Here is a 15,832-nt window from a genome sequence, read left to right on the forward strand (position 1 = left end):
GGCCTGGAAAAAAAAAACCTGTGGTCATCTTTTATTTCATCAGGTGAGCACAAGGAGCAAGGCAAGTGGAGCCTGATCCTCAAGGAAAGGTACAGCCAAGGGGGAACAGTGGCTGCTGCTAAGGAAATGAACTGGAAAGCAAGGGAAGAGGTGAGAGACGCTCCCCTGAACTTCCCAAAGTGAAGGACGCAATGGGAGCAGAGCTCCTGTCACACACTCATGCGTCTCATGCAGCCAAAGAACCCTCCCCAGCCCATTTCAGGGCCCCTGTGCTGAATGCAGCACATCCAGGTATCCAAAAGAGTCTTAAATTATCCAGGAAAGAAACCAAAAGCACTTTGCAGCAAGCAGAAAAACCAAGGATAAGGCAAGGAGAACCTCATGTAGCTCTTGAAATGCTCCAAGCTCAATGCCATAGAAACGATGCTTAAAGAAAAGCAGTGTTTTGTCACTAAAACTTACATAAATTAATCTCATCTTTATTCCTACGTGTTATAAAGAACTAAACCTGGTCTGGAGGGATGGGGCAGAGGCAGACACTGAGGTACAGCTACGGAGGGAGGGCTCCTGGCATCCGCTGCTGCTGGAGGAGGAGGAACTTCAGAGCACGAAGAGATTCCCCTCTTGGCTGCGAGCGGTGGGATTAAAGGATGCTGAGCAATGAAAGCAAAGCTGCTCCAGAGCGGTGGCACTAAGGCAGGGCCAAGCTGGACAAATGATCCTTGGGTAGCACAGAGCACTGGAACCAGAGAAATGCACTTCAAGGCACTGCAGATGAACAACGGTGAGTGATCAGCAGCATTTAATGGCCCAACGCACTGTGTGGCCTGGAGCTCCCACCATTAATACAGGCAAGGAAGGAGGAACATGGCAGTCGTTAAACAAAATCACTGTGAAGTGCTTTACAGGAGGTAAAGCCTCAGCAATACTCTGCATGCAGTGCTACAAAAGAAGATTCTGTAAAGAACAGGGGAGGGTAAAAGGGCAGAGGCAACTTCAGGTCTTCCCCTTCAGCTCAGCACTTGATCAGTCCCGTTCTTCAAGCAGCAGAATGGATTCTGCTTTCAGACAGGAAGGGTTTGCTCCTGCTGTACACGTGGCTGTTGTGGCCTTAACTCCAGCGAGAAGCATCTCTTCTGCCCCGCTCTGTGCCCCTGCCTGCTGCGATCCTTGTGGTCACACAAGCAGCACAAGAAGAGAAGGAGATGATAAAGGAAGCCACTTCTGTGTCTGTTATTTCAGTAATCTTCCCCCAGAGCCCCCAAATAAAGAAAGAAAACCCTCAAACCAGATGCGCATTCCCCTATTGTGTCCCCTGCCAGTCTTCAGATCAGAGCGTATTTTCCCAGCTATTGCATGTTACAGGAGGAAGGTGGCCCCTTCCTGCCCGCCCCGCGCTTGGAGCCTAATTCTACTCAGGCATTTTGGAAGCTCAGACTTTGGCTGCTCCTCAGCTCCGGCGCAGTCCCGTGATCCCTTTGCATTGTGGAGCACACCGAGGGCTCTCCAGCGGTGGTTTCCCTGCGTGTGACTAATCCAGCCCCGGCTCTCGGCCGCGCTGCGCTGCCAAACCTCCTCCCGAGGAGCACACCTCCACAGACAGAGCCTGCTTTATCAGTCACCGGGAAAGCTAACTGATGATCCTGCTGATGGCTTGTAAGGACGGGAACTCCTCATCCTCCATATGCAAAGCTTTATGGGTGCCAACGTCCTGCTGGGTCAGCACTTGCTGACACGTCGGGCAGATGGAGCAGTCGAGCTCGGAGTTGGAGTCCGTTTGCCAAACGTTCCTTTTGTTCTTTTTGGGTTTGCTGGAGCTTTGTTTCTCTTTGAGTCTGAAGTCGTTGTGAGCAGAGAGCAGCTCCTGCTGCTTCGCCGTGTCCGGCAGCAACACCAGCAGCTCCTTAAAGATCTTCCTGAAGTTCTCCCCAAGCAGCTCCCGGCAACTTCTGTAATACTGGGCTGCAGAAATGAGACCCTTGGGTGGAAACAGAGCTGGATTAATGACAGGACAGGAAAACCAAAGCTGTGGATGTAGGAAAGCCCCAGGGGGATTCACCCCTTGCACACAGGAAGGTCCCAGCCCCCGTGGGCTCCTGCTCACTCACCTGCCTGAACTGCCCCGAGTGAGTTTTAAACTTATTGAACTTGGACTCATCGCTCTGCAGGAATTCCTTAATGGATTGGATGAGCTGGATGTTCCTCTGCTGGAAGTTTTCAGGTATCAGGTATGACCCGTGACAGGATTTCGGCCTGGAGTTGGGAAGACCAGAAGTGACTCTGACATTGCTTCGTGTCGTACATAGAACATAATATAGGCTCCTAAGATCCCAGACTGGTTTGTGTTGAAAGGGAGCGTAAAGCTCGTCCAGTTCCAGCCCCCTGTCCTGGGCCGGGACAGCCTCCACTAGAGCAGCTTGCTCCGAGCACATACACAAGAGATGTATTACATGGCTGTTCTCTTCCAGAAGACGCATTCCTTTTCTCCACCCAGCTACACGTGCAATTGCTATTAGCAGCACGAAGCTGCCTTTACAGGACAATGAAATGGAAATGCATCCTGTGGGATTACTGTATCAGATTCCAGTTCTACCTGGAGAGAGTATTGCAAATGCAAGTTTAACACAGCTTTGAGTAGCAGCTTTGTAAGTGAGGGTCACTAAAGGACGTGAGCAACAAAGACTGCACCACGAATAAACCCAAACAGATCAATGCAGGTGCCTCTATTAAAGTCACACCAATCTTCCCCATCCCTTTTCCCATGAACTTGTCTCTCTACCCCAGCAGAGACCAGCTCCCGGAAAGCTCAGAGCAAGGAAGGCATTTAGGGGTCACTAAGGAGAATGGGCTGCAGCTCCTCAGACACAATCACTGGAAAGGCTCAGAAATACCCTGAAGCTGCAGATATTCAGATCTTTGTGAAGGTTTCCATCTCCTCAGATCTGCCTCCACACAATGCCTGTGCTTCCTTTTCCACAGCTCTCCTGAGTCCAGCCCCCAGCAGCCACAGGACTCCCAATGGGAATCAGGAAGCCTTGGCCTGTGTCAGGACCTGCTCTGAATAACCCCCTCAGAGTGTTTCACGCGTTGTTTGAAGCCCACAGAACAGAACAGAGATGCAGTGTGGAAAGCAACTCTACCCCAGAGGACTTCTACTTACTCTTTCAAAGGCGTAGTGACAGGTTCAGTGATGTTGGTGGATGGAATAACAGCAAAACCTGGAGGGGGTTTACTAACAGGCACCGACAGTCCCGGAGGTGGAGGAGGATTCTTTAATAGCACCACAGTGTTAAAGCCTAAATGAAAGCAGAGAAGGGGCAAGAAGTTAAAGCACCACCATCTACAACCACCTCCAGTGGGCTGGTGCACTCTCCAGAAGGACTAAGCCCTGCAGGCATCTCTATTGGAAGAAATCTGCGAAGTAGAGGTGGAAATCTGCTGCCTTAACAGCCAGGTCAAGGAGCACTGCCCAGTGGCTCTTACTCTGCAGGGAAAGTGCTTTAATTATTAATCTACCTTTACAATAGAAAATAATATCAAAACACCCAAACTCACAAGGAAAAGCACTTTTGCATTAGTGAAGTGACTCCAGAAGTCACCCCAGCACGAGGCAGTGTGTGTTGTAGCAGTATCTGCAGAGCAGCGCAGGCAGAACAGCTACGCAGCATCTCCTGATGGGCTGCTTTCATCACGTCCATTGTAAAAGTCACGTTTGATGCTGTGTTACTCCAGCTCTACATGATTATAGCAAGGGCATTAAACCTCTGCAAGGACAGAAGCAAGGCGACCAAGGAAGCCAAGTGATAAGTGCCAGCAGGTACTGGCCGCAGGTACTGGCCACAGGCACTGAGACGCCCTTTGCCTGCAGGGGCTTCCAACCTCGCTGGTGAAGCAGAGCAGCACAGATGTGTCTGTCATGACTCAGAAAGCAGTGACAGGTAAAGGCTGCTCATGTGTGAGCACTCCCAGAGAGCAGACACCTCAGAGTCTCCCACCATTGCCACTGCTTCAACCATGATTCCCAGAGGACATTCAAACTCTTCCACATCCCCCAGGCTGCCTTTTTAACTTCAAAGCCTGACCTAGACACGGTGGCAGAGCCGCTCCTCACACAGAGCCAGGAGGAACAGTTTGTATCTCATTCACATCCCACACTTCTCTCAGCTACCTCCAAGCAAAGCTCACCATGCCCTGGAGCGCTTACCTGGTGGTGGGGGCATTCTGGCTGATCCTGAGCTCCCAAGAGCTGGGAAGTCTTCCTGAGGTAAAGGGCATTTGTTAGTCACTGTGGGCTTTTTAAGGCCAGGGGGCTCTTTGGGTGTACTACAGACCACTAACGGCTTCTCTGAATGACCATTCATGACGGCTGTGGGTCTGTCAGGGTTGTGAAGAGCAGAGGATGATGCACTTGAGGTCTGCTCTGCTTCTGGCAGCTTTTCAGCGGGTGCCCTGGGGAAGGCTGTCTCCTGCGACAGGCGTGGGGACGATGGGCTCTGCTTCTCAACCCCCACCTTCTTCTTCTTGCTCACTTTCGTAAAGGTTTGTGAGGTAGAAGCTGCCAGCAAGGACGACACATCAAACATGGTTGGCGTGTTTCTGATCTCCTGGGTTGTCAGGCCGCTACCGCCGTCTTCATCGTCTGACTGCGGGAGCTTATTGCTCTTCTTGCTTCCTTTAGTGCTGTGCAAGGAGGAGGAGGGTTTTTTGGCTATCTGATTTACACAGGGGTTACTAATGGCTTTGACCACACTCTTACTAGAGCCATTGTTCCACGCAGATGTAATGTTAGTTACTGTTTTATTGTTAGGCCTCATTTTGGATACCAGAGCTGGAAAATCCTCCTCTTGGAAAGCTGTTTTCTTTGCAGTCGTTGTATAGGTCAAAGACATCCCAGAAGAGATGGTGGGTGCTGCAGAGGATGACAAGCTTGGGAAATCTTCCTCTTTAAGCTTAACCACTGCTGGCTGGGAAGAGCTGTAAGAGAGGAAAAGCACATCCTGTTACACCAGTGCTGCAGAGACAGCACCACTCCGACAAGCAGCTCCACACCTCTGCACCCTTTCTCTATCACTTAGCGGGGGCACAACTGACCCAATGTTACAGGATGCAAACGTGCTCAGGCTTATGTTTGAACAGTGTCTGGAATGGGTGTCCTCTTGCTGGGTCACCAGGACCATGACAGCACACCTCACCTCGACCACACAGAGCTGTACACACAGGCGCACTTGAGCTGCCACATCCTGCAGAGGCACTGCTCTAATAATCACCCCTTTCAGAAGGTGAGGAATCTCAACTCCTTCAAGATAAGCTACAGCTTTATCAATGGCTGGAACGGAGAATATGGGGAACTTCCCATCACCAAAAGATCAAACAACAACTGCTGGCATTCATGCAGGTGACGAGCACAGAACAGCTCGAGGCAGAAGGGGGCCAGGGCAGCGGGGAAGCATTTGTGGTTTAAGTGCTGTGTATTCTCTCCAGAAGTGCTCAACACCAGGAAGTTTCTAAATCTGCTTTCTCCTGGCTGCAGCCTTGCCCAGACTTACCCTTGCAGAGGTCCTGCTGCTGAACCGATGGCTGGAAAGTCATCCCGGCTTAAAGCACCATTAGCAGCTGCTTCTTTTGGAGCATGGACAAAAAGAGCAAAGAGACATTTTCAACTCAAACCCATTTGATTCGGAGCGGAGGCTATCAATGAACATGACAGCAGCATTAACAAGTCCTATTTTCAGCAGCTGGTGATGTCATTAACGGTGACATTCCAAAGGAACAATTTCTATCTGTGCATCACCACTTCCTTCAATTAAGTGCATTCACCATTATGTCACCCTGTCCTGGCTGCAACTTTCATGCTACTTAACATGAGGAAAGGGTTCATATCAGCCAAGTGCTTTGTGAGGGAACCTTCTACAGACCAAGAAGTCAATGCCCCAGCACTCCTGCTCCTCACCTCTGCCAGCAGCGAGCACTCAGCTGCCTGCATAGGGTCAGGATGTTCATCAGAGCCTCAGTGCTCCATCTAATGGATGCCAATGCTCCTTTGCTTGGAAAGCTGCTCCTTGGAGCAGTCCATCACACCTCAGCTGCACAGATGCCCAAGCTGTTCAGCAATTAGCTCCTGGACAGTCATTTTATATTGAAACATAACCCATTCCCATTTAGATTTGCCTTAGAATCCAAATCCCAAGCTGTGGGCTGATAACATGCACACAGCAGAGGTTGGACGGGCCACTGGCAGAGACAGCCTTGCCTGTCATCCCCAGCTGAGCTGCACCATTAACCACAGAGCTCTCAGCCCATACTTAATCACACATACTGTTGGACATTAACTACATGTAAGATTTCTATCCAGCTCCACTTCAAGTATAACCTGCTGCAGGAATCCCAACCCACTTGGAAACATTTTACCACAACTCCATGTTGTTGGATTAAGGTTCTGCATAGCTCTATCCACATCCACCAGCTTTAGAGAACCCTGCATGGCATTTCCTGCTTTCCCCAGGCTGATCTCCAGACCCATCCCGCTGCACATGTTCCACACTAACCTGTAGCATCGTTTGAAGACTTTGGCACACGTTTGGAGCTGAGCACCTCAGAATCCCTCACGTCCTCTTTCCTACCTCTACTGCTGCTGTCCTCCTTGTCTTCCACCCGTTTTTTCTCTTCTTGCCGTTTAGCTGCCACAGAGGCCCTGACTGCAGCTGCAACGTCTCTGTCCTCCTCCTCCCTGCAGGACAGGGCAGATTTTCTTGGTCAGACATTAAGCATCACCAAGCATCTTTGTTTCACTCCAGCTCTCACCTTTCCAGTCAGCTCTGGAGCAGGGCCTGAGAAGGCTCAAGCCCACTTACTCCAACAGCCCTGCCTGGCACCGATGGGTGAGACAGGCAGCACTCACCCCCTGGATTTACAACCTTCTATATGTGCTAATAACAATCCAGGCCAGAAGAAACTGGGGTGAACTAAGAGACAGTACCTGTGGATACCCATCTCTCCCATTCGTTTTCAAACATACAAAATCATATTTGTAGGCCACAGTAATTCTCTGAAGCACGGTTTGTCAGGAACTCTTCACACGTGCATGATCCACATGTGACACTAACAAGTGGTTTGAGATGGGCTTTCTCCACCAGTGGAATCACCAGTAACAAGCCAGCCAGAAAAAGAAGGCTAGATGTGCACTATGTACAAGGCACAAAGTAAATCCACTTGGACCAAGTACGTAGTCAGCACGCAGGCATAGACTGAAAGCTAGTTCTGCTCTCAGCTAAGGATTCAATAGGGAGGCCTCTGAATTTTGTACTCACTCCCTTCCTACTGGTGCACCCAAACATTGTTAATGGGTAAGTGAAAAACACACTGTGCTGCTCACCTCTTGTATCTCCAGCTGCCTCTTCTGTTCTGTTGGCTTCCTCGGCCACCCAACCTGGCTGACCTCCCTTGCCTGTTGTACCTGTCAACTTCTTCATAGTCCTCTCCACTTACAACACCTAAACAGAAGGGATGGTTGATCACTCTCAGTTATTTCTCTGGGCAAAAAAAGTTATTAATCTGGGCATTAACTCAGTTATTAATCAGGGCATCACACCCTACCTGAAAAAAGCAGAATTACACCAGTACAAGCAAGTCTATCCTGATTTCTTTCTGATGATTAAGCAGGCTGTATAGCCTTCAGGATTGAAGCATTACAATACAGTTTGCATTATATGGATTTATTGTAACCTGTGAGGCGAGTTTTGAGTAATTTTGGTTTTATGCAGCTCTCTGTATACAGTTCCACAAAGAAGTTATGTATCTATTGATCTTTGCACACCTAAGTGGGTATGCTACTCTGGCCTCATGGTCTACATTCATCACTAAGTTTACGTTAAATGTAACAGAAGTCATTCATGTAATTACAAACTAGAGCAGGAAGTCAGCAATTTTCCCAAAATTATGTATCTTCATTAAATCCACAAAAGGGGAAAAAAATGGCAACAATTCAGGTAGGAAGAGACCTCTGGTGTCCTCTGCTCCATCCCCCTGCCCAAAGCAAGGCAAGCTCTGACACAACATGAGATTGCCAAGGGCCCTTCAAGTTCTTCAAGGACCAACTCTGCAACCTCTGAGGATGCTGTCCCAGGACTTTCCCCCCCTCTTTGTACAGAACCATTCACCAGATGTCCTCGAAAACCCTTCAAAGCGGTCGAATGAACGTGTTCCCATCCACCTCATCCCCACTCACCCTCGTTCCTCCTCTGGTGCCGAGGAGTGTAGCTGAACTGCAGGTCTATCTGCCGGTTCTGCCTGGCCTCTGCCCTGTTCTTGCTGTGGCAGGCTGTTTTGTGAGCTTTGTAGTCTATCTCGGTGCGGAAGGCGTGGGTGAACTGCTCCGTGCTGCACCGGCCCTCCTCGCAAAGGAAGTGCTTCTCACGGAAGTGCTCCCGGAGGTATTCGTAATCACTGGGAAGAGAAGGGGCTGAGTTCAACCTTCCCAACACACTCTACGGATGCTGTATGGCCCCTCTTACAAGGTGAAGACAAGTCATGGTGGTCGGTTCTTTCTTTATTCCCAGGCAAGCTTTCAACTACAACCACTTGTGTACAGTCAACACAGACCCTAATGCATGATCCCAGAAGTAAACCCGAACCTACCGGCCGATACTCATCCCATCCAGCTGCACATAAGGGATGTATTTCATACAAGAAAGCTTCTACCTGGTTTGCACTGACTTGGGGAGCATGAGAGTTAACACACTAAGCTGCAGATAGCTGCTGCCATGCTGCAAAATGCAGCTTTTTATGTTTAACAACTTGAAAACATGAATAGACAGGGCGTGAGTGCTGTCGGTTTGAGGAGCTGAAGAGACTGCAGCAACCTGCTCGCATTCCTGCACTGTCTCCAAGCACTTCTTCCCCCCTCAAATCCAAAGCAGATCCAAGCAATTTTCCCCTCAATATTTAAGCTGCAGGAAGAGGAAAAAGCTCTTGCACGAACCTGTAGTATTCCTGAGCACCATCGGAGTCACAGAAATGACAGAAGTAGTGATCTCTCCTGAGGTGTTTCAGTAACTCGTCATTATCCAGGTACCGCTCATCACAGAATTTACACAGGGGGTGGCCGCGATGCGAGGTGTCATCCGGATCCCCATGGATCCGATGGCGAGCCAGGTCCTTTCGGGAATACCATTTCCGTTCATACGTAAAGATCTGGAGAAACAGATATATATGTGTTCCTTCTTGGGAGCAGAGACCTAACTGGAACAAGCTGGGCTGTGCACAGCCTGCTTGCTTGCAGGAGTAGAAGATTCCCTTCAGAAGGATGCCATTTGCCAGCCAACACCTCAAACTTTCAGGGAATAGGAAACAAAACTCAAGTGATAGATCCAGATTAAATCCAACTTGCTTTTTAGTTTGGACACTGGAATGAGACCTGGTTCATCTTTTCCCCTTTCACATTTCTTCTGCTGTATTAACATAGTGCAGCAAACTAAATTATAATCTCTGGTGGGGAAAACTCCTAAATATGTCTTTATGAACATGCAGTGCTTTGCGTATTTGGACTAAAAAAGCCCATAAACCACAAGTGAGCTCTTTTACTTCCCTCACATGGCAACTACCCCAAGATAGTTACATGCAAAGGATACAGGGAGCAAACCTTGTGTTACCACCCAAGCCAACCTTCTGTCCCTACCAACACACGAGCTATTTTGGTAGGACAGGTTCTGAAGATGCCAGGAAGATCAAGACAGCCTTGAGAACAGAACCTCCTTTATCCCTTGCCTGGACAAGGGCTGGTGACTTGCTCTGGGAAAAGCTTTACTTGGCTTTGCTCAAGTGTCAGAGCTTCTTTTCAGTGGGAACTTTTTATCTGTGAAAGAAGAATCTCTGCAACACACTGGAATTAACCCAAGCTCTAACGCAGTTTGTGAGCTCTCAGTGACAAACGTGTTCCGTCAGGGCTGGCTGCTTCAGCTGCCCATGGAAACACCGCAGCACCTGAGCTCAAAGGACACTGCACCCCAAAGGAGTGGTCTTGCCCTCCCCTGAACACTTCCCTTGAATTAGCTCCACTGATTGCAGGACCACAGGAAAGAGGCAAATCAATCCGCTGAGAAAGAACCCAGGCCAACCTGATCGCTTCTGGTTCCTGTCCCTTCTAGCAGCAAACTACAGCTCAGCTCTGGCATAAACCAACCGTGGCACTGCAGGATAAAGGCACTTCCCCGAGTTGATATTGAATTGGTTTCAAAGAAAACACACAACCCCATGTGTCATGAATTCTAAATATATGCATTCATGCATTAAATTCCCTCCTCCCACACTAAGGAATGCTGACAGCTATTAGACACAGAGGTTACCAGCCCCAGAATTCATTTAGCAGTAGCTGCTGCTTTTGTCTGATGTGTAATTCAGAAGTACAAAACCCACTCTAGGTTCCACCCTAAGTGGAATTCTGACTTTGAGACTGTGAAAAGGTATCACCTGGTGATATAACACCAGCCCTTCCCAGGGAAATTTGGGATGAAGACAAAGAAGAAAGGATGCTGATGGTGATGGCAAGATGAGCAGTTCTGAGGCTCAACACACGTCATCTTTTCTGCTATTGACAACTCAGCTTTCCTGTACCTGTTTTATCTTCAGCAGGTTGTAAAATACATTTAAAGCAGCCCCTGGTCACATTCCGTGTGTGTGCACAGAGACCTCAGTTGCAGGCAACAGCGAGTTTCATTTCCCAATCAAGCCAATAAGATACAGGAAATTTGCTCTGACCAAATAAATACAACAATGAAATAGAATTATCTTTCATTAAAGCAGTGGGATGGATTCTCATCCTGTCCAGGATCTAACTGGAAATGCCACGTTCACTCTGATCCGAGAAATCAATCCATCACTCCATGGTGCATTCTGCTTCCTGAACTAGCATCAAATACTTCCTTCAGTTACAGTTTCAGCTCCTAAAATTGGGACAAGTATAACTCCGAACAGGCATCGGATCTCTACCATTAGAGTTCTGATAAAGTCTGCCTACGAGTTAGGATTAACTTCCCACCACACCACTGGGGTTTGGTATTTACATGTGGAGAGGAGCCAGCATCAGAAGGTTTTGAATATGGTTGGGTTTAATTTAACATTCAATGCATTGAGAACCTCCAGGCCTTCTCCATTAATCAGTTTATGGAAGAAGACAGACATAAAACAAAGCAACTGGCCTCATGCAGGCAGACAAAGGAAACTCTGGATGCTGTTCAGCCATTCCCTTCTTCCCACTCCCCAAAAGACTCCTGCAGGTTGTACAAGGAAGCATCCCTCCTTTCCACATGTTGACCCAGAATTATCTCACCTTTAAGTGTTTAACACAGAGTTTGCAACAGAAGAGTTCATGCTGCTTCCTCATGTGCTGTTCCAGATCTGCAAAGGTGTTGAATGGCTTCACATCTGGACACAAGGAGCATTTGTGCTGCAGCAGCTTCCTAAGGGACAAGAAAGATTGCCTGGAAATGATCCAATTCCCTCTCAGCAACCCCATACCTGTATCGAAAACCAAATGTTGCCTCAGTGGCAGAGGCTGTGTTTTCACAGCTCCCCAGCCGTTGGTACTGAGGTTAGTGGCCTGCTTATTCCAGGAATACTCTGTCATACAGCAGGAACAGAACAGAACCAAATTACACAGAGGCTTGAGCAGTAAGAGAAGAGCTGAGTGGTCACAGGATAAGTAACACACTGAGTGTGCTGTACCACGTGTGCAACAAGCCCCTGGCTTAAACTGAAGATCCAGCTGATGCATGCAGCACTCGCATCCAATTTAATTACCCTTTCTACTGCCAGAAGCTGAAGAATACAGTGGGGAGAGATGAACAGGAAAGGATGGGGGGAACAAACAAAAACCCCAGTGATTCCCACCAAGAGCTGAGGTCGCAGGGCTCAGTGGCAGACCCCATTCCCCTGCACTGGCAGCAGGCTGGAACTGGCTGTGTTTTAAGGTCCCTTCCAACCCAAACCAGCCCGTGCTTCTGTGAGTCTACCTAACAGCAATTCAAGCTTCACTGCTTCCCGCAGCAGCCATGCAAGGCATGAAAAGCCTTTCAGCAAGCTTGCTCTTGCTAAGGGAACAAAAAGCAATTTTTGTTGACAGAGCAAGGTGTCAGTGAATCCAACACCCCAGCCCTGAGGAGCTGCTCCCTTTGCCACCCATGGAACTGAGCATTCCCACTGACTGAGCCGCTCCAGCCTCTTGTCCCTGTGCTGCGTGTCACCGCCAGCCACTCCAGTCCCACAAAACAAACCCACACTGTTCTCTATAGCACACGTTTTCTGCCACGTAATGCAGACCAGAATATGCTGCTGCAGGGACAGGTTACTGCAAGGATGCCAGGACTCACCTGTACAGTGCATAAATATCTCCATCTGTAAAATAAATGTCGTATTTCTTCTCATGCTGCAGCTGGTTAAGTGCTATTGTAGAGAAGGACGTGAGCTTCCGTCCGAAGACAACCTGCAGGACAGGCAGCACAGGATCAGTGGGAGCACACTGGGGCTGCAGCCTTGGGGGGCTGGATAAACCCCTCAGCATAAACTCTCTCTGTCAGGAACTTCCTGCAGCCTGAAGCTTGGATGGCACCTGCGGAGCTTTGGGTGAGCCCCAGCTGGTTGTCACCACCCTCCAGTTACTGCTGGCCCCGAAGCTGTCAGCAAAGCCACCGTGACGGCTCCTTATCAACTTCCAGCCAAGGAGCCAGATTCCACAAAAGTGGATTGGACTGGGCTGGGCTTTGGATTTTGAACCAGATTAGGAAACACTTTTATGGTTGGTTTTGCTACTACACTTGCGCTGTGAGGAAATACCTTCAACCAATTCAAGCCCTTCTGCAGTGAGCGCTGCCAGGAGCCCCGCACTCGACTCCTCTCTACCTGCTGGTAGGAGATAACCCACAAACCAACAGTGTGTAAGTGAAGAGGGGCGTTACCCAGGGTCTGACGGGGAGACCACTGCTCCTGCTTCCCTTAACTACCAGGAAAGCAAGAAACAAAACACTACATCACTTCCCAAATTATCTGTACCACTGACACCATTTAACTCCAGCTGGCAAGTGAGTACCATTCCCTTGCACTGCTGAGATGGGGGAGAGGATCAGAAAAGACCCTGTGGGTCGAGGTAAGGACAGTTTAATAATCAAAATGAAGAAGAATACACTAATTGAGATAACAAAAAGAAAGATGAATCAAAGCCAAGGTGGACAAGTGATGCACTGGACAATTGCTTTCCACCCACTGTCTGATGCCCAGCCAGTCCCCAAGCAGTGATCAGTTGCCCCCAGCCAACTCCCCCCAGTTTCTATACTGGGCCTGATGTGCTGTGCTATGGAAATCCCTTCAGTTAGTTCATGTCAGCTGTCCTGGCTCTGCTGCCCTCTGGTTCTTGTGCCCCTCCTCACTGGCAGGGCGTGAGCACCGGAAAGTCCTTGGTCAGGGTAAGCAACAACTACACCATCGGTGTGTTATCAGCATTGCTCCCAGACTAAGCCCAAATACAGCACTAGGGATTCCATGAACTCTACCCCAACCTAACCCAGGACAAAACCATACCCCTAAAGAGGGGACCTGCTCGCTCACAGCTGCTCCCACAGACCTCCCACAGCTCAGGTCTCACACTGCAGCCATTACAGCATCTCACCCTTCCTCTGAAGCTGCTGATCTGCTCCGGTGCACGTTCCCACTCTGGGAACTGCTGGCATAGCAGCAGCAGTGCTGACAGAGCTGGAGTTACCTGCAGTAGCTCGGAAAGGCTGAGACATGGATACAGGATGCACCTTTCAGTCCTTACAGTAACCATGGTAACCCTAGAGATACTTACAACCTTAACAAAAGCATCCAGTTGTACAATACACGTGTAGTTCAGTCTTGTTAAATCACTCCTCTACCCTTACTGGGATGAAATACCATGGAATAAGCCTTTTGTGTCTTGTTTTGTGGTGTTTTGAAAAGCTTACTTCACAGTTGGGCTAATTTTAAGTTAACCAAGGCAAAAAAAATGCACCCAACTTGCTGAAACATCAAGCTTCAAACAAGCTTCAAATAGAGGGGATGCAAGTTTCAGTTTGCTGGATAACTGACAACTAAGCCTACCTCCAGTTCTTTAACCAAGCCTCATTTGCAGTTGGAATGGATTGCTGAAAAGGAGATTTTACCACCAGAATCCAACAGGGTTCCCTACAGCAGTTCCAGGAACAGCCTCACACGCCTCCTGACAGATCCTCCCAGCCTGAGCCAAGCCCGCAGGAGTTTACAGGTCAACACATAACCCTTGCTCACGTCACTGCCATGATTATGCATCCCTGAAAGCACCTATTACCATAACAGGTAGATCCTGCTTTCTCCTCCATCCCTGCCTGTGCTCATCTTCATCCTTACATCTCCTTCGGACACTGCTGTGACTTCACCCACTGGGGCCACGCTGCTCTGTACAACCACCACCGAGACTTGGCAGTGTTGCTCCTTGCCTCTGCTAACTCCACACACACTCTGCAAACTAAAAGACCTGGGTTTAGGTCCTACAAATACATTCAGTTCATTTAATAGCAGTTTTGATGGGATTTATACACTCCCTATCTTTGGTTTCTTTCCTTGGGGCAGAGGGTGAGCAGAGAGAACAGTGTTAGATCAGCGCTTAGAGACAATGGGGATAGAAGAGCAGCGCCATCAGAAATGACCTCGCGGTCCATTAGAACAGGATCACTTCAAACAGTTCATAAAGGAGGGGAAAGGTGGCTCAATGACCCAAAGCTGGGGCTCAGAACACAGCACTATCAAGCTCTCAGGACTACCAAGCACCAAGCAGGTTTCGTAATGAAAAGCAACCTCACATCTTGCTCCTCAAGCGGAGCAGCAGCTCCTCAGAGGATGAGCAGAGATAAAACTACTTCCATGAGCATCTTGCTGGACTCAGAGGCTACCCAATGCCTGCAAGCTCAGGCTAAAAACCACATGGACCCCTCTGGCCTCCACAAAGGCTGAGGATCTTCAGCCCCTCCAACCTTCTGATCACCACAAGAAGCAGCCAAAGCAAAGAGCTCAGCTGGGGAGGGGTTAAGGGGAAAGCCCCATTTCCCCTGATGTATCTGGGTTATCTCCTTTCCTAAGCCCACCTCGGTGGGTTTCACTCGGCGCCAGGACCAATCCTTTTACTCCTAAAAGGGTTTTTCTCCCCATTACTCCCACAAACCCAACCCCGCACATGAGGATCTGCTTCCACAAACCCCCTCAAACACCTTTCCTTCACGCTGCTCAGGGCCGACCCCTCCGCTCCATCCACACCGAGTCACAGCACGGGAGCGACTCCCCTGAACGAATCATAGAATCACAGACTAGTTCGGGTTGGAAAGGACCTCAAGATCATCCAGTTCCAACCCCCTGCCACGGGCAGGGACACCTCACACTAAACCATCCCACACAAGGCTTCATCCCACCTGGCCTTGAACACTGCCAGGGATGGAGCATTCACAACCTCCCTGGGCAACCCATTCCAGTGCCTCACCACCCTAACAGGAAAGAATTTCCTCCTTAGATCCAATCTAAACTTCCCCTGTTTCAGTTTGAACCCGTTACCCCTTGTCCTGTCACTGCAGTCCCTGACGAAGAGTCCCTCCCCAGCATCCCTATAGGCCCCCTTCAGGTACTGGAAGGCTGCTCTGAGGTCTCCACGCAGCCTTCTCTTCTCCAGGCTGAACAGCCCCAGCTTCCTCAGCCTGTCTTCATACGGGAGGTGCTCCAGTCCCTGGTCATCCTCGTGGCCTCCTCTGGACTTGTTCCAGCAGTTCCATGTCCTTTTCATGTTGAGGACCCCAGAACTGCA

The 15,832-nt window shown here is 49.3% G+C and overlaps 1 protein-coding gene across 3 annotated transcripts in view; it reads right to left on the minus strand.

The window, feature by feature from the left end:
* The window catches only part of ZNF598 (zinc finger protein 598, E3 ubiquitin ligase), a 16,661-nt gene continuing 829 nt past the window's right edge, over nt 1-15,832 (minus strand). The window contains exons 2-12 of one of the 3 annotated variants that reach the window (XM_065684870.1): nt 12,363-12,475; nt 11,324-11,453; nt 8,978-9,189; nt 8,225-8,442; nt 7,373-7,490; nt 6,621-6,727; nt 5,547-5,619; nt 4,205-4,974; nt 3,161-3,296; nt 2,109-2,253; nt 1-1,978 (exon numbers count right to left, since the gene is read on the minus strand). In XM_065684870.1, coding sequence (XP_065540942.1) covers nt 1,631-1,978; nt 2,109-2,253; nt 3,161-3,296; nt 4,205-4,974; nt 5,547-5,619; nt 6,621-6,727; nt 7,373-7,490; nt 8,225-8,442; nt 8,978-9,189; nt 11,324-11,453; nt 12,363-12,475 — 2,370 coding nt within the window. In that variant the 3' untranslated portion in view covers nt 1-1,630. Of the gene's footprint in view, nt 1,979-2,108; nt 2,254-3,160; nt 3,297-4,204; nt 4,975-5,546; nt 5,620-6,545; nt 6,728-7,372; nt 7,491-8,224; nt 8,443-8,977; nt 9,190-11,323; nt 11,454-12,362; nt 12,476-15,832 lie in introns of all 3 variants that reach the window. The other 2 variants (XM_065684869.1, XM_065684868.1) reach the window with 2 other exon arrangements.

This window comes from Lathamus discolor, chromosome 6 (assembly GCF_037157495.1).
Source record: "Lathamus discolor isolate bLatDis1 chromosome 6, bLatDis1.hap1, whole genome shotgun sequence".
NCBI lineage: Eukaryota > Metazoa > Chordata > Aves > Psittaciformes > Psittacidae > Lathamus > Lathamus discolor.